The sequence below is a fragment of the Diadema setosum genome, chromosome 1 (genome assembly GCF_964275005.1).
Source record: "Diadema setosum chromosome 1, eeDiaSeto1, whole genome shotgun sequence".
Classification (NCBI taxonomy): Eukaryota; Metazoa; Echinodermata; class Echinoidea; order Diadematoida; family Diadematidae; genus Diadema; species Diadema setosum.
This window is the reverse complement of record NC_092685.1, coordinates 24358107-24379984: the sequence shown is the minus strand read 5'-3', so window position 1 is coordinate 24379984 and position 21878 is coordinate 24358107. Positions and strand designations below refer to the sequence as shown.

The window sequence follows — 21878 nt, the reverse complement described above, 5'->3', positions numbered from 1 at the left end:
ACAATTCGGCAGAATTTATGTTGGTTTAATTATGATATGGGGAATGGGGACATAGTGGGCCGGATGCATAAACGCAAGCAATTGCTTGTGCTAGCCTTTTACTCGAATCCGTATGCATAAAAACAAGCAATTGCTTGCGAGCAGAAGCTCTTGCTAGCAAGTACAAGCAATTGCTTGCTGTCCGCAAGCAATTGCTTAGAGACCAAGCATTTGCTTAAAAACGTATGCATAAAACATACCTTTTGCTAGTTCTTGCTAGCAATTGCTTACGATTTTCCAAGCTCTGTAAAATGAGCTTGAGCTTTTGCTTATCTGGGACGTTCCCTTTTAAGTATCATTTTCATATTCATGGAAGAAAGACAACAATTGTGAAGGAGTGGTATAAATCTACAAGAAATTACTCTTAAGTAGAGTAAGAAATTTTTCATTTCAACAACGGGAATGTCCAGTGGTTAGCACGCAAAATTTGATGAAAAACAGGTAGGATGTCTCACTTCGGTGGAGAGCAAGGAGACGTCTCTCCACGTGCGATCTGGCAGATGCGGGCTATTGTAAGCAGTGGTGGGAATCAGCCAGTAATACGAGTGTGTGTATAGTTGTGTGTGTTCTGTCTGTGTGTGCATTTCATAGCTCTTCTGCTATGTCAGGAAATATTTCCGCACACACGTATGCCCTTTCAAATGCATGCTGCGATTAGTTTTAGCCACACTCGCCTTTGTTCTTGTGTTCGCACAGGCGTGACGCTATTGTTCGAACCCTAAGCAATTGCTTTCTGAATGCAAGCAAAAGGTATGTGCACAAGCAAAAGATTATGCATATGTATTTAAGCAACTGCTTGAGCTATACCTTTTACTAGACGAGCTTGTGCTTTTGCTTGAAGCATGGACCTACATGCTTGAAGCAATTGCTTACAAGCAATTGCTTGTTTTATGCATTCGGCCCATTGATCTGCATTGGTGTGATTCCAGGTTTTAGTACTTCCACAATGCAAATATTTTTGTATGGACGACTGCGATAAGGCTAATATTTTGTTGTTGTCGTTCTTATTACTGCCTTGATATGCAGTGCAGTAGTAAACTTTTAGAGAAAAAGTTGCATTATCCCGTGCTGTTCATGCTGTTTGGTAAGTGAAAACTGTTGCACATGTAGCATTATACAACGCCTGAAATCCCCAAATCCCGATTCGTAGCTGAGTTAAAAGAAGTGAAAAGGCGGCTTGTAAAAAGTAGATCAGTTTAGAAGGCAGTGCATGGAATGGCTGTGAGAAAGTGTGATCTCAGTCCCATATGTACTATATTGTGTTAGTGATGTATTGATCGGTTAATTTTTTTATACTTTAAATTAGACCTCGTAGATTGGTAGTGTGCTGGTATGTGTGTTATGCATGTATAGAGTGCGTTGCGTTGCTGTGTTTAGCGGTATATTGCCGAATATGTACGTTGTACCTTCTGTGAACGGGCACACGCCCCCAAACTGCGACAATTTCTCTATAAAATCTACAGAATTCAGATGAGATGGTCGATGGCTATTAAAACCGCACCGCACCAGCGACCCCAACACGTAAATTTACCGGGTTAGTCAATGGCCAACTTCAGTCAGTTTCAGATTAATTGTGCTTACAGCGCAGCGCATGCCTTGTTGATCGCAAATTCGTGAGGCACACAGTCAAAGAATTAGGTGTTTTGAGCGATTTATTGATTAAAAGTTAATGAAAATATCAATGCCTCTCATTTACTGATTTAATTCAAACTTGTGTAAGTAGAGTCTAATTGGAAATATGTTGTGAAGTGATTCCTGTTATTTTAAATGTCCTGTGTACCTTTGGGAGCAGTTATTTAAAAAATTTTCAAGATATCACATTTGATGCATAGACCCTAGGTGTAGGTCTGTTGTATCATAGAACATCCTACCGTATGAAATTTTTGCAATAAAGCCTAATCTGATAACAAGATATGACTTGAGTATTTTTCTCATTAAACCGTAACTGTTGACGGTTTTTATAGTCTGAAAACATTTTTATTATAACTATTGTTCCCTTTTTTTGTGTGTATTTAGCAATACTTAAAGGCATAATTTACCATTTGCAGGTAAACAAAAAGCATTAGTGCTTTAAAATAGCTCTAAAATGTGAGTTAGGGATAGAAACAACCACTAAAGATTTGAATCGGTAAAATCATTGCTAAGTATTGTTAAATATACCAAATGTGAACAATAGAATGTTTCCAGACTAAACCATATACAGTTATGGTTTATTGAGAAAAATACAGATATATCCTTATATTTTAGGCTTTATCACAAAAATTTTAGATGATAGGATGTTTTGTGGTACAGACCTGCACATATGCATTAAATGTCATATCTTGACAATTTTTTAAATCACTGTTCCCAAACGTAAACAGGACATTTAACATCGATTATACGGATTCAAATTTTTACAGAACTGTTTGTTGTTTCTATCCCTATCTCACATTTTTAGAACTATTTTAAAGCACTAATGTTGGGTTTTTGTTTCTTCTGCAAATGGTAAATTATGCCTTTAATGCAATTTGGGGTGTGCGGAATTTGAGGTATTGACATGGATATGAAAGTACATAACACAGCCTTGTTTGCTTTACAGAAGTCGCTTTGCTGTGCACTTCATATTATGGTCGGGCTAAATTAGCTCCAACATTTGTATGTAGTCTGAACTAATGTTTAATAGATGTAGAAAGATCTATAAACAGAACATGCCTCTCAATGAAATCTTTTTATATTGTAAAATGACTGTTTTCAGTGCACCAGGTGGGTTGGAGAGGATGGCCTGAGGGTCCAAGTCATTTAGTTGGCTCTTTCCAGACCCGGGCTGCCCAACCTGGTGCACCCTTACCTCTCCAGGGTATGTTTTGATTTTGAAAATGTAATTGATATTTGTGACTGCAAGCTGAATAAATAATAATAATAATAATAATGATAATAATAACAGCCTGCATGTATGACACTTCTCTTGACTGTATAGTGTGAATGTGTAGTCTAATAAGATACCAAGAAACATGAGATATTTTACATAATCAGATATCAGTAACTAAATGGAAGTCAACTTTGATTAAGAAAGTAATTATGTCTGTGGCAGCTAGCCCTTATTGAAACTCCTGTTGAGAGCCTACACTACAAGTCATCAACCAGGCCAAGGTGCAGGAAAGACCCAATGAAATGCTTGTACCCAAAGTCATGTTGTTAAGACAGTTCACTTTCATTGGAACTTGAAAGGCAATGTAGCAGGGGAAAGACAAATGACTGAGTGTTGTATGCAATCTTTTGTATTAAATTTTGTCAATATCAAAAAAGATATAAAAGTGACATTATGCAGTTGATGTGATCATGGCTCACTTTGGATTCGCGGCAAGTTTATTTTTTCTAAAATTGTTCTTTTTAGGACTGAGAGATGAAATCAGGAAAGCAGGCAAGTGCTGGACGCAACCAGGCTAAAGATGCCATAGGTGCTGTTTGTCACATCCTGAACTCGAACAGTGCCATCACAAAGATAACCCCAGAGATCTTTCGGCAGGCAAAGTTTGATCATCAAGAGGCAGTAGGTTTTTTTGTTTATTTGTTTTTATGATTAGTCAGTTTAAGGCCTGTGTGGTGTAATACAGTCCAAGATATGCTATCAAGTTTATGTGGTAATTTTAATGCTTCATTTCATATCTTTCCTGCTTGTTGAATAAATGACAAACACTTGTCAACTACACTCATTCTGTTTTTATCTGTTTCCACCATTAGAACTTTTCTATCATTAGTATTCTCTCTTGAGTCTTTTACATATCACGATTCAACAATAGTCTGAATTTGATGTCCAGCATGGTTATTGATTAAATGTTCCAAAAATTGCTGTGTTTGCATTTAAATGACACTGTCAAAAAAAAGAAGATGTAATTGTACTAATATTATTTCGCTTAGTCAGATAATTATTTGGTAATATCATCTGTTCTTATATTGTTAGATTAAGTTTTGTGTAGAATTTCTATAAAAACAGACATACTCAGTGCATTAGAGTAGTGCAAAAGTAATGATCATACAATGAATGTATGAAGTTGTAAATATAATATTTGAATAGACTCCATCATTATGTTTGCCAGAAATTGAAACACTCCATATGCAAATGTATGTTCACTGTTCATTTGTGTCATCCTTGCCAGGATCTTGTAGGTATGCACATTTCAAACAGTGATCCTCTATTGTAAGGTTTACAGCTTATATCAATTACCATAAATCTATTATCTGAACAATGAGGAGGGGGGAAGCTGACAAGGATTTCACAATCACAAGAATTAGTGAAAATATGTGTGAAAAATGTGATGAAAGTAATTTGTAAGTCTACCCTTCTTTGTCTTGATTCATATTCAGTCCTACGTATTACATACATGCCTCATATCAGACAAGGATTGACAGTGCACAAACTTTTAGAGTAAGTTATGCTTACTAAGTGGGAACATGAAACTGTCCCTTCATGATTATTGGTTTATTTGGTAACAGAGCTTACCAGGGGGGTGTTTCATCAACGCTTGTCAGTGCCGACAACTGTCGGCGCTGACCAATTTCAGCAAAATCCTTGGTTTTGATTGGCTGAGATGCTCTGGTCACTGACTGTTACTATGGTGATTCAAGTTGTCGGCGCCGACAAACGTTCATGAAACACCCCCCAGATGTGCCTTCTCTTGTTTGTCTCTCTGAAACTTCAGGTTCCTCCACTATGGGCTTTGTTGGGACAACTTTTGGAATTAAATCTACCGATACCATCTAGCCAAGGAGAGCATACATCAAATCAAAATAGGGACAAGATAAAATCATTCATGCTTCAGAGTGGGTACAGCTGCCCAGAATTCTATGTTGATACTGATATCGGTGCCAGAGAACTGTTACTGGCAGTCGGCTGGCTGCTTGCAAGGACAAATTTTCTCAACAACCAAGTGAAGACGCAGCTTCTCAACAGGTCTCTTCCTTCAAGTACATCACATCTCCACAAAAATCAATCGACTAGAGAGAGAATGGTTCAGAAAGAGAAGGTGTGTGCTGTGCCTTATGCCATATCTTGAGTGTTGTTTTTGCATGGGTCTCCTGTCAAATTTTGACATAGGGTTAGTAATTTCCTATGTAAGGGATGTGTGTATGTACATGCGAGGTAGGTATTTTTGCTTATTCTTCATCGTAGCTCATGACACGCTACAAATGTCACCTGAGCTCCAAAGCTTTGATGTTGCCACATCCTTTGCATTTCTATTTCTAAAACTGGAATGTGTTAATATTTTGTAGTTTCTTGATACTTTGAGATAATTTATCTCTAAGAAACCAACTCGGAAAGGAATTTAAAAAACCAACTCCGAAAGGAATTTTCATATACTTCATACATCAAATTGTTGTGAGAAACCAAAAACATAGTGGATAACCCATATTTGTGCTTGCAAAGAAGAAGTTGTTGTTGTTTGTTTTTTGATGTTTTTTTTTTTTTTTTGAGATAATCATTGAGATATCATGCCAGATTGAATTTAATATTATAGAAGATGACACCTTATCATCAACAATGAATTATTCTTTTTGAGATAATCATTGAGATATCATGCTAGATTGAATTTAGTATTAGAGAAGATGACACCTTATCACCAACAATGAATTATTGAAAGAGATTAGATGTACAATATAGTTCATTTTTTCTACCTGCTGGTAAAATTTTAATTGTGTTATCTTGTCAAGATGTGTGAGCCTTAGGTTTCATGCAAAGCGTTGAAGAAGAAAGTTTCATTCTTCTTTGTTCTGTTTCACAGGCTTCTAAAGGCTCCTCTGCTGAAGACCAGGCAAGGCTGTTGGTGTGGATGATGGGACGCTTGAGGCTCTCCATCAAGTCACTGCACTGGGAGCAGCAGGCCTTCTGCTCGTACCTGCATCGAGTGCATGAGGCCACGCAAGGGGTGAGCACCTGTCCCCAGCGACTGCCGCACCTTACAGCCTGGGAGACGTTTCTCCTCAGACATCCCCAGCACATGAAACAGGTGACAAATGCACATGTCTGTCTGTCTGTTTGTGCTATTGCTGTTTGTGTATGTTTTAAGTTTGTATGTATACTATTACACTTAGATGTTTATATGTATTTATTCCTATGCATTCATTATGAAGGTTTAAATGTAGAATGGTACATGTTTGAATTCAAGTAAGTTTGAATGATAAAAAGAGGTTATGGAATTGCCTAAAACCAAACCAATTAATTGTATAAACTATGATTTTGAATATTGTATATGGGGTACACATGAATGAAAAATGAGTAAGTGGTTTGTTGAAAATCATTAAAAAGGAAGAAACTGAAAAATATAGAAATACATCCATATACTAGTGGAGGGAAAACATTTGTTCAGTTTGTTAGAGATTTATCCGTTACATTGATATAATGCATATATCAATTTCATTTTCAATAAGCCTGTACTAGCAGTCTTGACAATTGATATAAAAAACAAAAATGCTCATGCTGAATTTATGCTTGGAAAGCCGATCTGATGTGAAGACATGAGACTACTACAAGCCTACAAAAGAAACTGAGCCATAGATGTTGCACAATGCTACCAAATATATATTTTTTATCCTGAAATGTCCTCAAGCAAGTAAGAATCTTCATTTCATTTCATTTCTGTGCACCAAAGTAAGAATTGCACCATTTTCCTCCTGATTTTGATCACACATTTTTGGGATACTGTCAATGCAGTATAAGCAAATAAGAATCTTCATTTCATTTCATTTCTGTGCACCAAAGTAAGAATTGCACCATTTTCCTCCTGATTTTGATCACACATTTTTGGGAACCAGTATCTGGAAGACATGGAGAGAGATTCGTCATTTCTTCAGTCCTGTCTGACGTGGAGAGAACTAGAACCTGTCTTCTGGCAGTGGATGGTGAGTGGAACATAAATACTGGTTGCAATTGTGAGCAAGAAGTTGATTGTGGTGTCTAGCCAGCTGGCATTGTTCAGTTCAAACATGATAATACATGTGTATTTGTTCTTGACTTGCTCTCAACCACCTCCAACCAGTTAACAACAACAATAACAACAACAACAACAACAACAGCAACAGCATCAACAACAACATCAAGAAGATGTTATTTGTTTTATTTCTGTTGTCCAAAAGGTGTAGTCCTCTTTTCTTTTTGAATTTACATCATCAATAATGCCCCTCAATATCATGATTCTGTAGCATGTTCTTATTGTGACCTACTTCTTAGCCACAGTCTATGTACATGTCCTTATTGTGACCTACTTCTTAGCCACAGTCTATGTACATTTAATGTAGCATGTTCTTATTGTGACCTACTTCTTAGCCACAGTCTATGCACATTTAATGTATTGACTATTACGTATGTGCCTGTATATAAGTGCGTATTCTATTATTATTGAGTGATAACGAGCGCTGCGCTATTTGAGGTGCGCCTCTTTGTGCGTTTTCTGAGCGCGTCGCGCTCAATTTTTTAGCATTGTTATCTCGTTGCTAAGACGTGGGATTCTATCAACGCAATGTCTTGCAGACATTTTTGAAAGATATATTTGGTAGATAGATACTTACTCACTCACTTGCCGACTTACTTACTAGACAATTCACAAGTCAGGAGATGATCCTATTATTTCCCGATATTTTTATTTATTACGAAGAGAGCTTGCCACCGATTTTCCCTTCAGAGACACTTTCATTTCGGACTTTGTTGTTCATCATCACGCGATTTCTTTGATCTGTCTGGCAACATCTCATCTCTTCTGCAACATTTCATCGCATCTCATCTCATCTCTTCTGCAACATCTCATCTCATCTCTTTTGCAACATTTCATCTCATCTAATCTCATCTCTTCTGCAACATCTCATCGCATCTCATCTCATCTCTTCCGCAACATCTCATCTCACCTCATCTCATATCATTTCATCTCATCTCATCGTTCCCTGACACTTTCTGAGGGCTCCCTCATCACTAGGAACTGTTACATCGCTATCGCTATTTCTACTGTTGCATCGCTACCTGTTGCATCGTTTCCGGATCGCTACCGTTTATCACCGTGCACTGTCTCCTACCTGCAACGTAGTTATTCCAAGGACATTAATTTCTCATCAGAGTCTGATCTCTCCTGACCACCCGTTCGTATATAGATCTATTTAATAATATTTTCCATTGTAAAAGATTAACATTCAATTTGTTTTATTTTTAGGGGTTATTATTAGATCACTCTTACAGTGTAAAGTGATCTACGTTAGATTTTAATTAGATGAGTGTATATTGAAGTTCTCAGAGAGTGTAAAACGTGGTCTCTTTTATATTTTTTGAATCTCAATTCAATTATTAAGTACTCATTTTTTTGTCATTGTTTACAGACATATATAATTTTAAGTTCAGGTTTAGAAATCCACTGGAGAATCTGATAATTTATTCTTTTAATAATAAAAGAACATAATTGATTATTTAATTAATTCCTTTGTTTACATTTGTTGATATTTGTGTTGTCCCAACCGACTACATATAATTTTTGGAGGTTAGACACGAAAGAATATATATAAATATATTGGTTAGTTTCAAATCCTCCACATTGGTGACCCCGACGTGATCGGTTGAAAGATTCGACACACATATCTAATTGTAAACTAGGTCCTACTGTATAATATCTGTATTATCTGTATAATATTTAGTCTCCTCTAGTCATGGCTATGCCACAACAATCCACGGAGACGACATCAGTCGTACAGCCTGCAGTAAGCTATGTATCAGTTAAGCTGCCACCTTTTTGGCCAGCTGATCCAATCGTTTGGTTCGGTCAAGCTGAGGCTCAGTTTGCGACCCGCAATATTACTAGCGATCAGACGAAGTATCACCACATAGTCTCAGCCCTCCAGCCCGAGATAGCAGTGGAGGTGCGTGACCTCATTATCAATCCTCCTGTTGAAAAGCCTTACGCTACTCTCAAGGCTGAATTAATCAAGCGCACAACTGCATCAGAACAGAGGAGAGTACAACTCCTTCTCAGTGAAGAAGAGTTAGGAGACAAGAAGCCGTCTCAGCTCCTACGCCGAATGCGCCAACTACTAGGAGAACGTCACCTCGAGGAAGGCATTTTCAAGGAGCTTTTCCTACAACGCTTACCTCCAAACGTACGAGTTGTCTTGGCGGCATCAGTTGACGCAGTTTCTGTAGACGCTTTGTCGAATCTAGCTGACCGCATCATGGACGTGCACATTCCTCAAGTCGCCGCGACGGCACCTGTGACTCATGAGGAGCCTATGCCAGTCAACAGCAGCAGCAACCTGAACCTTGAAGCTAAGGTAAACGCATTAGTTTCAGCAGTTGACAGACTTCAGGTTCAGCTAGAAGGACGCTCACGCTCAACATCGCGAGGATCAAAGTCCGTGCGTAATCGTAGCCCAAGTAGAGAGCACAGTCAGAACCAGGACCGCAAGTCAGTCGGAGACTTGTGCTGGTATCATTATCACTTCGGCGCTCAAGCAAAGCGATGCAATCAACCTTGTAAATTCCCAATGACCGACAAATCTTCCCCAGCGGGAAACGCGAATCCCAGCCAGTAGATGCGGCAATACCAGCTGGGAACACCGCCTGCCGCCTGTTCTATGTCAAGGACTATTCCTCACAGACGAGATTCCTAGTGGATACCGGAGCAACTGTGAGTGTACTTCCTGCTTCTGAAAAGGATCGCAAATCCATTTCTCATTACACTCTACAGGCGGCGAATAAATCTACTATCAGAACTTATGGACAAAGATCTCTCACCCTCAACCTAGGCCTTCGGCGAACTTTTCGGTGGATCTTTGTTGTAGCAGACGTAACCACACCACTGCTAGGAGCTGACTTCTTGCATCATTTTGGACTGACAGTGGATGTTCGTGCTCGGCAACTCAGGGACTCAACGACACAATTGACTGTTGCTGCTATAGGTCCAGTTACCTCACCTGGCACTCATCTCATGTTGAGCCCGGTTGAACCGACGAATCCATACGAGGAGATTTTGACTGAATTCGCTGACATCACTCGTCCCCTATACAAGGACGTACCCATTAAGCATGACGTGACACATCATATCGTCACCAAGGGCCCACCATGCGTTGCTCGCCCTCGCCGACTAGCTGATGATCGACTCAAAATAGCCAAGGATGAGTTCCAGCATATGCTAGATCTCGGTATTATTGAGCCGTCTGATAGCTCATGGTCCTCCCCTCTGCACATGGTCCCAAAGAAGTCAGGAGACTGGCGTCCTTGTGGAGACTACCGCGCCTTGAATCGCGTTACAGTGCCTGACAGGTATCCAATACCACATTTGCAAGACTTTGCAATTAACTTGGTCGGAAAAAGGATCTTTTCAAAGATCGACCTGGTCAGAGCTTACCACCAGATTCCGATTGATCCGGCAGATGTACCAAAAACTGCTATCACTACTCCGTTCGGACTCTTCCACTTCAAGCGGATGCCATTCGGCCTACGCAATGCAGCACAAACCTTTCAAAGGTTTATCGACCGTGTCACAAGGGATCTACCTTTCGTCTATGCATATATCGACGACCTCTTGATCGCTAGCGAGACACCTGACCAGCACCGTGAACATTTGCGGCAACTCTTTGCACGCTTACAAGAGTATGGTGTGGTCATAAACCCTAAGAAATGCGAGTTTGGCAAGCCTGAACTTCACTTCCTGGGCCATCATCTTGACTGCCATGGTTGTCGCCCTCTGCCAGAGAAGGTGAATGCAATCAGAGACTTCCCTCAGCCTACCTCGCTGAAGCAGTTGCGTACCTTCCTAGGTATGTTCAACTTCTACCGACGTTTTGTCCCGCATTGTGCTGACATCCTTGCACCTCTGACTGACTTACTACGCAAGCATCCTCGACGCTCTTCTAAGCAAATGCCTTGGACTCAGGAGTGTACTTCTGCATTCAGCAAGGTCAAAGAGGCACTCGCTAATGCAACGATGCTAGTACACCCTTCATCAGATCGACCAAGCGCTATCATGGTTGATGCTTCTGACGCCGCTGTTGGGGCAGTACTCCAGCAGAACTTCGATGGGCAGTGGAGACCACTAGCCTTTTTCTCCAAAAGACTCCAACCTACTGAGGTTAGGTACAGCACATTCGGTCGTGAACTACTTGCTGTCTACTTGTCGATCAAACACTTTCGTCATTTTCTAGAAGGACGTGAGTTTACGGTCTACACGGATCACAAACCTCTGGTTTACGCCCTTCGTTCCAAGCCTGATCGACACTCACCCAGAGAGATTCGTCACTTGGACTTTATCTCGCAATTCACTAGCGATATCCGGCACATCAAAGGTCAAGACAATGTGGTTGCCGATGCTCTCTCCCGCATCCCGATCATGGCCCTGCATACCTCCCAGGACATCGATCTCGACAAAATTGCAAAGGATCAACAAGATGACGCAGAACTGCAGTCGCTTCTGAACGACACTTCATCCTTGCAATTGGAAAAAGTTCCCCTCTCCTCTGGAGCCGGTTACATCTGGTGTGATGTCACTACTGGACAACCACGTCCGTACATCCCTCAACAACATAGACGGGCAGTCTTTGAATCAATCCATAGACTATCCCATCCAGGCATCAACGGTACACAGAAGCTCATAACTACGCGATATGTCTGGCCTTGGATCAACAAAGACGTCCGCACATGGGCGCGCACATGCGTTCAGTGCCAACGAGCAAAGGTTCACAGGCATACCAGAGCACCTCTTGGCACGTTTGCTACCCCTGATGCACGCTTTGCCCACATCCATATCGATCTAGTTGGACCCCTGCCTCCTTCACAAGGCTTCACTTACCTACTGACGGTAGTAGATCGATTCACTCGTTGGCCAGAAGCATTTCCCCTCAAGGACATCTCGGCAGAAACAGTCGCCAAGGTCCTCGTTGGACAATGGATCTCCCGTTTCGGAACGCCTTCATCCATTACCCACGACCGCGGACGACAATTCGAATCTGTGTTGTTCAAGACATTGTCTGACCTGATAGGCTGTACCTCAGTACGTACTACTGCGTATCATCCGCAGTCCAATGGACTTGTTGAACGACTGCACAGGCAGATTAAAGCCTCTCTCAAGGCTCAGCCTGAACCTCACCGCTGGAATGAGTATCTTCCCCTCATTCTCCTGGGCATACGTGCCACAGTTAAGGAGGATATCGGATCAACACCAGCTGAGCTGGTCTACGGAACCACGCTCAGGCTACCTGGACAAATGGTCGATCCAAGTTCAACAAAAGAACCTCTGGACCCCACAGACTATGTACATAGGCTCAGGCACCACATGATCACACTGTCGCCGTCTGACACACGCCGTCAAACTACCCAGACATTTTTTGTCCCGAAAGCCTTGGAAGAATGTACATATGTATTTGTTCGTCAAGATCACGTACAAAAACCCCTCCAACCCCCCTATGCCGGTCCCTTCCAGGTCAAACACCGCACTTCCAAATACTTTGTCATCGATCAGCTCGGTAAAAGAGCTACTGTGAGTGTGGACCGCCTCAAACCGGCATTCATACAGCATCCTTCAATATCACAGGAAAAGTCCCAGCAGAAGCTTAGGGAGGCTACTAAGGTCTCTGCTTCTCCTGCGTCAACCTCGAAAGTGAAAACTCCCACTCCACCTCCTCCCAAATCTCCATCTCGGGTCACTCGATCTGGCCGACATGTTCATTTCCCAAAGCGCTTTGTTTCTTTTGCAAGATAATTTGTTATTTCAGATTTGAGCACATGCTTCTATTTCTTTTAATTCGTCATTCCTGGCTTTTCAGCAAGTCATGACTAGGAGGGGGCTAATGTAGCATGTTCTTATTGTGACCTACTTCTTAGCCACAGTCTATGTACATGTCCTTATTGTGACCTACTTCTTAGCCACAGTCTATGTACATTTAATGTAGCATGTTCTTATTGTGACCTACTTCTTAGCCACAGTCTATGCACATTTAATGTATTGACTATTACGTATGTGCCTGTATATAAGTGCGTATTCTATTATTATTGAGTGATAACGAGCGCTGCGCTATTTGAGGTGCGCCTCTTTGTGCGTTTTCTGAGCGCGTCGCGCTCAATTTTTTAGCATTGTTATCTCGTTGCTAAGACGTGGGATTCTATCAACGCAATGTCTTGCAGACATTTTTGAAAGATATATTTGGTAGATAGATACTTACTCACTCACTTGCCGACTTACTTACTAGACAATTCACAAGTCAGGAGATGATCCTATTATTTCCCGATATTTTTATTTATTACGAAGAGAGCTTGCCACCGATTTTCCCTTCAGAGACACTTTCATTTCGGACTTTGTTGTTCATCATCACGCGATTTCTTTGATCTGTCTGGCAACATCTCATCTCTTCTGCAACATTTCATCGCATCTCATCTCATCTCTTCTGCAACATCTCATCTCATCTCTTTTGCAACATTTCATCTCATCTAATCTCATCTCTTCTGCAACATCTCATCGCATCTCATCTCATCTCTTCCGCAACATCTCATCTCACCTCATCTCATATCATTTCATCTCATCTCATCGTTCCCTGACACTTTCTGAGGGCTCCCTCATCACTAGGAACTGTTACATCGCTATCGCTATTTCTACTGTTGCATCGCTACCTGTTGCATCGTTTCCGGATCGCTACCGTTTATCACCGTGCACTGTCTCCTACCTGCAACGTAGTTATTCCAAGGACATTAATTTCTCATCAGAGTCTGATCTCTCCTGACCACCCGTTCGTATATAGATCTATTTAATAATATTTTCCATTGTAAAAGATTAACATTCAATTTGTTTTATTTTTAGGGGTTATTATTAGATCACTCTTACAGTGTAAAGTGATCTACGTTAGATTTTAATTAGATGAGTGTATATTGAAGTTCTCAGAGAGTGTAAAACGTGGTCTCTTTTATATTTTTTGAATCTCAATTCAATTATTAAGTACTCATTTTTTTGTCATTGTTTACAGACATATATAATTTTAAGTTCAGGTTTAGAAATCCACTGGAGAATCTGATAATTTATTCTTTTAATAATAAAAGAACATAATTGATTATTTAATTAATTCCTTTGTTTACATTTGTTGATATTTGTGTTGTCCCAACCGACTACATATAATTTTTGGAGGTTAGACACGAAAGAATATATATAAATATATTGGTTAGTTTCAAATCCTCCACAATTCATGCATTATGCATATATTTGCTGTGACCTGCCCACATTTGATATTTAATTGTCCCCGCCGAACGAGTTCGAGCAGGGGACTATGAAACGGGCTCCGTACGTGTGTGTGTCCGTGTGTCCGTCCGTCCGTCCGTGCGTCCGTCCGTGTGTCCGTCCGTGCGTCCGTGTGTGCGTCCGTGTGTGATCAAAATCTTCAATTTGCTACTTCTCTGTCATTTATGAGCCAATTTTGATTCTGTTTGCTTTATATGATAGCACTACATGGGAGCTTTAAAACTTCTACACAGAATTTCAGTCGTGACCTTTGACCTTGACCTTTGACCTATATTGTACATTTTGCTACAAAATGCTACTCCTTCGCCATTTCTAACCCGATTTTGATTCCGTTTGCTTTATGTGATGGCACTAGGTGAGGGCTTCAAAACTTCTACACAGAATTTTGACCTTTGACTTCTTTGACCTTTGACCTTGATTTTTGACCTATATTGTACATTTTGCTACAAAATGCTACTCCTTCGCCATTTCTAACCCGATTTCGATTCAGTTTGCTTTATGTGATGGCACTAGGTGAGGGCTTCAAAACTTCTACACAGAATTTTGACCTTTGCCTTCTTTGACCTTTGACCTTGATTTTTGACCTATATTGTACATTTTGCTACAACATGCTACTCCTTCGCCATTTCTAACCCGATTTCGATTCCGTTTGCTTTATGTGATGGCACTAGGTGAGGGCTTCAAAACTCCTACACAGAATTTTGACCTTTGCCTTCTTTGACCTTTGACCTTGATTTTTGACCTATATTGTACAATTTGCTACAAAATGCTACTCCTTCGCCATTTCTAACCCGATTTCGATTCCGTTTCTTTATGTGATGGCACTAGGTGAGGGCTTCAAAACTTCTACACAGAATTTTGACCTTTGCCTTCTTTGACCTTTGACCTTGATTTTTGACCTGTATTGTACATTGGCTACAAAATGCTACTCCTTCGCCGTTTCTAACCCGATTTTGATTCCGTTTGCTTTATGTGATGGCACTAGGTGAGGGCTTCAAAACTTTACACAGAATTTTGACCTTTGCCTTCTTTGACCTTTGACCTTGATTTTTGACCTGTATTGTACATTGGCTATAAAATGCTACTCCTTCGCCATTTCTAACCCGATTTTGATTCCGTTTGCTTTATGTGATGGCACTAGGTGAGGGCTTCAAAACTTTTACACAGAATTTTGACCTTTGACTTCTTTGACCTTTGACCTTGATTTTTTACCTATATTGCACATTTTGCTACAAAATGCTACTTCCGGCGGGGACATATATTACGCACCGCGTAATTTCTACTTTTCCTTGTTGCATTTTGATGTGCTGTCTTTGTTGACATGACTGAACAATGAAACAAAGTATAATTCAAACCAAGAAAAAACAATGAATAAATCAACTAAGTCCACTTTACAGTGCATTTTAGATGTCATTTCTAGCATTTATATGAGGTAAAGAAGACATTGTAAACACAGTGTTGTATAAAATGAACCTTCTGTCACATTGCCTAGTATATTACATTGTCATTACAGTGCACTCCCGTTTTTACAAATTCCGGCTACAATGCAGTAAAAATTCAGGCTGCAGCATTATCCGCTGTATGTATTTTTATTGTTTATTTGTTCGGTTATGATGAAATTTTGATGTGAAGAAAGAAAACTGCCGGTCCTGAGGAAGTCCACTGTATTACAATGAATATGGCGATGTTTATCACAGTTGTGTGAATGAGGATTTTGAGAGGGAAATACTGATGCACATTTAGTGCCATCCGTTGGAGATATTGACTGTGTAGCTGAGAACATGCTGCACATATTACATGATTTCGAGAACCATATGGTTGTGGCAAGGTCAAGATTTTCTGATATATGGATTCATATAATTATGTTCCTTCACTGAAAACGGAGACATCCAATAATATGGTTGTCATGAATTATATCACATTGTCTCATCATGGGCATGAAATTACAATTAATGTGTTGCTTCATGTGCGGTGTGACACTCAGCACAGTGGAAGAGCTGACGTATGTTTGATGCATTAATGCATCGTAATGTAGCATAATGTGCAATGCATTGTACAGTATGTCCCAAAAAATTTACAACGGGACCCTCCGCAATGATATCTTTAAAAATAATGAATCAATCTAAATACAAATTCAGGGTATGAAACTATAACTCATTGCCCACATCTTACAGAAAACCCCATTCGATTTGCTTCAGTGGTCAAAGAGAAATGAGGAATTTTGTAGAGGATGTCGAGAATCTCTTCCCTCCAAGTTCTGTCTATTATTCACACATGAGAGCATTGAATTGCTAAAATTGGAAGAATCAGACTCATGACATGCTTTACAACAATCTACATTTCTCTGTGACCGCTTAACCAAATTGAATGGGGTTTTCTGCAAAATAGAGCTAAGATGTTATGTTTTAAGACCCTGAAGTAGCACTTAGACAGGTCGATCATATTGGGTATTATCAATTCAAAAATCTGATTGTAATTTTGGTGGGACATACTGCAGTATGTCCCCCCAATATATACAATCAGATTGTCGCATTGATAACACTCAATATGATTACATTTGTTAAATGCTACTTCAGGGTCTTAAAATATACATTTTAGCTCTAGTTCGCAGAAATCCCCATTCGATTTGGTTAAGCGGTCACAGAGAAATGTGGATTGTTGTAAAGCATGTCATGAGTCTGATTCTTCCAAGTTTCGCACTTTGATGTGTGTTTTTGTGTATTTTGTGTGTGAATATTAAATAGACAGAACTTGGAGGGAAGAGATTCCCGACATTCTCTACAAAATTCCGTATTTCTCTTTGACCACTGAAGCAAATCGAATTGGGTTTTCTGTAATATGTGGGCAATGAGTTATAGTTTTATACCTGAATTTGTATTTAGATTGATGCAATATTTTTAAAGATTTCATTGCGGAGGGCCCCGTTGTAATTTTTTTTTTTGGGATATACGGTAGTGTCATTGTATATAATGACAACACAAGATCAAATGTGACCCGCTACAACAAAAGGATCCTTAAGTCGGGGGAGGACAATTTTCTGAAAATTGCATGACATAATTCCCCTACTCTTTTACTTTAATTTCATATATAACACAACTCATGAAAGTACTCAGTTGCGGAGATATCGATGATTTTATTAACGCATGTCAAGTGGTTGAGGAAATCAGAGTTTCGAGAAAAATGCCTTCAAAGTTTTCCTTCCGAAGCTATCATGATCAAGGGGAGGCGAGACAGTTTTCACCGCTTGACAATAGAAGGTATGCTTTAAGCAACCTCCACGATGTTCATTCAAGCTTAGCGCCAGCGGTCTACACATGACCAATCAGTAATCAGGATGCCATGCACTGACCAACAAGATCACTCCCTCGTTGCTAGGGGCGGAGTCTAGCTGTGGCGCTAAACCCAAATCTTTGGACACATTTCTGTTTACGTTGAAAGTCGGAAAATCAAGGCCCAGAAAAACTCTGATTTCTTGCCTTTTCTTTGATCATTTAGCTTCAAAATTTTGGCAGATGATAGACAAAACATTAGACTACAAAATTATGCCAAAAACAGAAATCCGATAGTTTTGACCAAATCTGATGATGTGACTTCTAACTCATTTTTCCCCGCTCAGCCGTCAGCGACTTTAGGATCCTTTTGTTGTAGCGGGTCACAAATAATAATTGATGAGAATGAGAACTTTTTTCAGTGTAGGCTGATTTGAAATTACATCCAACGATGCTGAAATCCTAAAGAGGGTTGGTTATGAGACTCTGATCCAAACACTGCAGACATGTCATGTATTGTAAATACTACAAGTTTTTATTGTGAATATTAATAAGTCATATTCGTTGATTTCTTTGGAAATTCTTGTTATCAGAGTAGCGTCAAAGAGGCCAAGTTGTCAGCCAGAGTGGATGCAGACAATATGAAACTTCCAGCCATTCCTCCAGTTATCCATTCTGATCTTGCTCTGGGAGAGAGGCATCCTGAGATGGAGGAGCTCTGTCGGATCCAGGCATCCCTGTGCAGGCTGCTGGAAGGTTTTGAATCTCAGATCCAAAGTTTGCCAGCTGCTGGAGAGATGATGGCACAAGTGAGTGTGAAGAAAATTCCTCGGCATTATGTTAAACATGTTTATTAAAAAAAAATCATAAAAAAGATGATGGTACAATGTACCTCACATTCCTCAAAATAATTATGATGTGACCTAACAACAAAAAAATATAAATGCTGACACTGGAGACATTAGGATGAGAGGGGAAGAAGTTCAATTCAATCTTCAACAGTCTCAGCAGTTTCTTTTTTCCACAGTCTTATGAGAGCTTTCTTTCCTCCAAGTCTGTTAAAGTGTCAATGAATTTGATTATCTTTTTACAGCCATTTCTGTGGAACCAAGCTAACATGCATGAGCCACATTTTGTAATTAGTGTGATTTAGCATATTGTGTTGTTTTTTTTCTGTATAATCATTTTTCCTTGTTTGTATAATTTAAATTGTACATAGACATTGCAGTTGTGATAATAAAACCAGATTTTGATACATAATTAGTAGGTTGAAACCTTGTATCATATCGCAGTAAAACATGGGATATACAGTGTTAAATTCATGTCATCTATTCATCTGAATATGATCTTCCAGGGGTGATGTGATATTTGGCACTCAATATTTTGCCGGACAAACTTTCCGTGTTGTGAAATGTTATAATGGCCTTTAAATGCTCTGTCAAAATGCCACTTACTTATCTATCATTGCAGATACCAGATCATCCTGATACAGCAAAGCGGAAGGCCGAAATTGAGAACATCGTCCGCACTAAACTTACTGCAGTCGGGAAGGAGCACGGGCGGAGCCGAGCCAACGTACCTCTCCGCTGTGTGAGATTTGCCTACAAGCCGGCAGGTGCTAACAAGCACAGGGGATTGCATAACGAATTGCCACCTGTCATTGTTGTTGAAGTGAAGGCAGAGATTGCTCGATTGAGAGAAGGAGTGAGGCAACTGCAGGCAGAGCTGGAAGATTTGAGGACAGAGCAGGGAGAACGGTTGGACGATTTGGCAGACCGCCTCTCTGGCGTTGTCAGTATTCCTCCCATGTCAGAGAAAGATGACGTTTTGCTGGAAACATAACGTATGACTAACATGGAGATTCCAATCCAACTACAATCATATTTCTTTTAGGAATTGATCAGTTGGTAGATTACAGATAGATAGAAATGTTATATGATCAGCCAAGGTTCTCTGACAGTTTTATGTGCAATCATATACTTTTGTGGATGCTGCTGTCTATTTCAGGAAACTCTTCTAGTAAACAACAAATGGTCACATGACCTTTGTGCAATTTTATATGTCATAAGACTTTTGTTTTGTGCAAGATATGTAGTGCAAGTTGTTTCATACAGAGTTGCATATTCTAAGAAATAAACTACTTTCAGTAGTACGTCACTGCACCCAAGACATGGTATTTTTCCTTCATAACTATTCATGTTGTTTCAATTACTTGTGGTAACATGTTATTAACAATAGCAGTCATATTACTTTCTGTAATCAAACTGCAGATTTGTGGGTGCACAATTCACATAAAGTCCTAGGTTTCAGAATATGGAAATCTGATTTTACACCAAAATGAAATAAAGTCTGTGGATTGAATGATTTGATTTGAATTCAATGCCATGGAAAATACTGTTAGAAGCAGGAACTGATGGCTGAAGAAGCAGTCAGTGGCAATATGTTTTTGGATTTGATAGACAAGCTACCAAATGAACAAATGTGTGAAACCATTTCCTCCAAATCTAATAATATGTTTCTGTTTGGAAGCTTATCTTACATGACATAGTTTAGGTGCTTCTTTATTTTGAATTAGACTGTGTATGCATGGGTTGTATAAGGCATAGGTCATTATAAACGATTTGTGTCGAGAGTGACAAGACATGTATTTTGCCCAATTCTACACAGAGCCATTGTGATCAAATGATATTCAGACCTGAACTACATTTCTGTCATAGGAATATCCGTTGTTGTTTTAATACAGCAGGAATTGCTGCCACAGCATTGGTTTTGTTTTTCTTGTCTTTCTTCCAAAATTTGGAGTGGTAAGAGACAGCAATGAGGTAAGTGCCCTTGTCAGGACAGAAGTGATCTACACCTATCTTCTGCCATGGTCTCCCGTGTGACATGTCTCACAGGTCTGAATCCAATCTGCCAGTTCCTGATTCATCTTTGACCAATACTCTGATTCTTGTGCTTGCCTGAGCATCCCTACAACACCATTGTGACCAAGATGCAGGTCCTTCTTGATGGCATTCCTCAACTTCCTTGGAATTACAAGGCATTCTACCCAGAACATGAGGTCATCAAATGATGAATCAAGATATGCACTTCAAACTCTTCTTGACTTCCTTCAAATGGTTGACAGGAGCTACCGAGAGGGTCAGTCAAGAAATTGTCTTTTCCTTTTAGGCATTTGACAGTGATGTTTTAGGCCATAGCATCCAAGAACATGCCTTACAGTCTCTTTTATGCTCTATCCAGAGGCTTCTTCACGATGCACTCGAGTGGCTTGTTGTCACAGTTGATTGCCACCTCACGACAGATGGTGAATTGGTTCCATTTCTCTTGAGCGAAGACGATTGCTGGCATCTCTTTCTCTATGACAGCATATCTTGTTTCCACATCACTCAAAGAATGACTGGCTTATGCCACAGGTATTCTGTCTTGGAGCATTGTGGCTCCAATACCATGAGCACTGGCAGCAGTGTATATGACCAAGGGTTTTATTTGGTCGTAGTACACCAAGAATAGGAGCTTGCATCATGAGTTCTTTCCATGTCTTGAAGGAGCAGTTGTGATTGCATACCAAGTCCATGACATGTCATTCCATATAAGTTCATTTATTGAGTTGCATCCCATCAGGCAGATGAGGAAGGCATCTCACTCAGTAAAATACTAAGCCTTGGAGTCAGTGCGCATCATCTCTGTTCATGAGAGGAGCCAAGTTGAGTATTGCCTTGACCTTAGAATAGTCTACCTTCAATCCTGAGTCAGATACAATGTGGCCAAGAAAGGATATTTTTTTCACATTGAACTGACACTTTTTCATAAAGTTCCTGGCATCTTTTGAGTAGTGTGTGCAGCCTGTCATCATGCTGTGAATCACTGGATCCACATACAGTGATGTCATCTGCCACACATCTGACCCCGACTAGACCTTTGAGAGCTTAATGAAGTCGCTTCTGAAAGATTTCACTGCTTGCATTCAGTCCAAATGGCAGCTGCTTCCATTGATACCTCTCCCAAGGAGTTGCAAAGGTAGTCAGCCTGCTTGATCTTCATCCAATGGACAGTGGATGTATCCATCTTGGAGGTCACACACAGAGAAGGTAGAAGCTGAAGCCATGGTCGTGGATCAAGACAGGCACACTGATGCAGACTTGCTTGTAGCAACTGCTAGTTGATTCACACAGTCAGTTCTGCTTTCATTGTTTGCACGCTGTACATGCCCTCTCCCAAGCAGAAGACTTTTCTTCTTCATAAATCTCATGCACTTCACAACAGAACTTGCATCTCTTCATTGTGGAACACTGAGCCTTTTGTTTTGAGCTCTTTCCAAATTTCTTGATGACAGGAGGTG

At 40.1% G+C, this 21878-nt stretch overlaps 1 protein-coding gene across 3 annotated transcripts; it reads left to right on the top strand.

The window, feature by feature from the left end:
* The first annotated feature begins 696 nt into the window (after positions 1–696).
* LOC140228680 (tubulin epsilon and delta complex protein 1-like) lies at positions 697–20247 on the top strand. 3 transcript variants are annotated; one of them, XM_072308955.1, is made up of 7 exons: positions 697–789; positions 3413–3568; positions 4719–5042; positions 5799–6023; positions 6829–6915; positions 18130–18345; positions 19007–20247. In XM_072308955.1, the coding sequence occupies exons 2-7, from the start codon at positions 3422–3424 to the stop codon at positions 19376–19378; spliced, it is 1371 nt and encodes a 456-aa protein (XP_072165056.1). In that variant the 5' UTR covers positions 697–789; positions 3413–3421; the 3' UTR covers positions 19379–20247. The 3 variants fall into 3 exon arrangements, with proteins under 3 accessions (XP_072165056.1, XP_072165047.1, XP_072165064.1); XM_072308946.1 differs by lacking the exon at positions 697–789 and adding an exon at positions 1043–1123; XM_072308963.1 differs by lacking the exon at positions 697–789 and adding an exon at positions 2845–2875.
* The last annotated feature ends 1631 nt before the right edge of the window (positions 20248–21878 follow it).

Excerpts from the sequence above, each read along its gene's own strand:
- LOC140228680 (XM_072308955.1), top strand. The coding sequence starts at position 3,422 with ATGAAATCAGGAAAGCAGGCAAGTGCTGGACGCAACCAGGCTAAAGAT. Across the intron at positions 6,916-18,129 it reads CTGTCTTCTGGCAGTGGATG|AGTAGCGTCAAAGAGGCCAA; the intron begins GTGAGTGGAACA and ends TCTTGTTATCAG. Across the intron at positions 18,346-19,006 it reads CTGGAGAGATGATGGCACAA|ATACCAGATCATCCTGATAC; the intron begins GTGAGTGTGAAG and ends CTATCATTGCAG.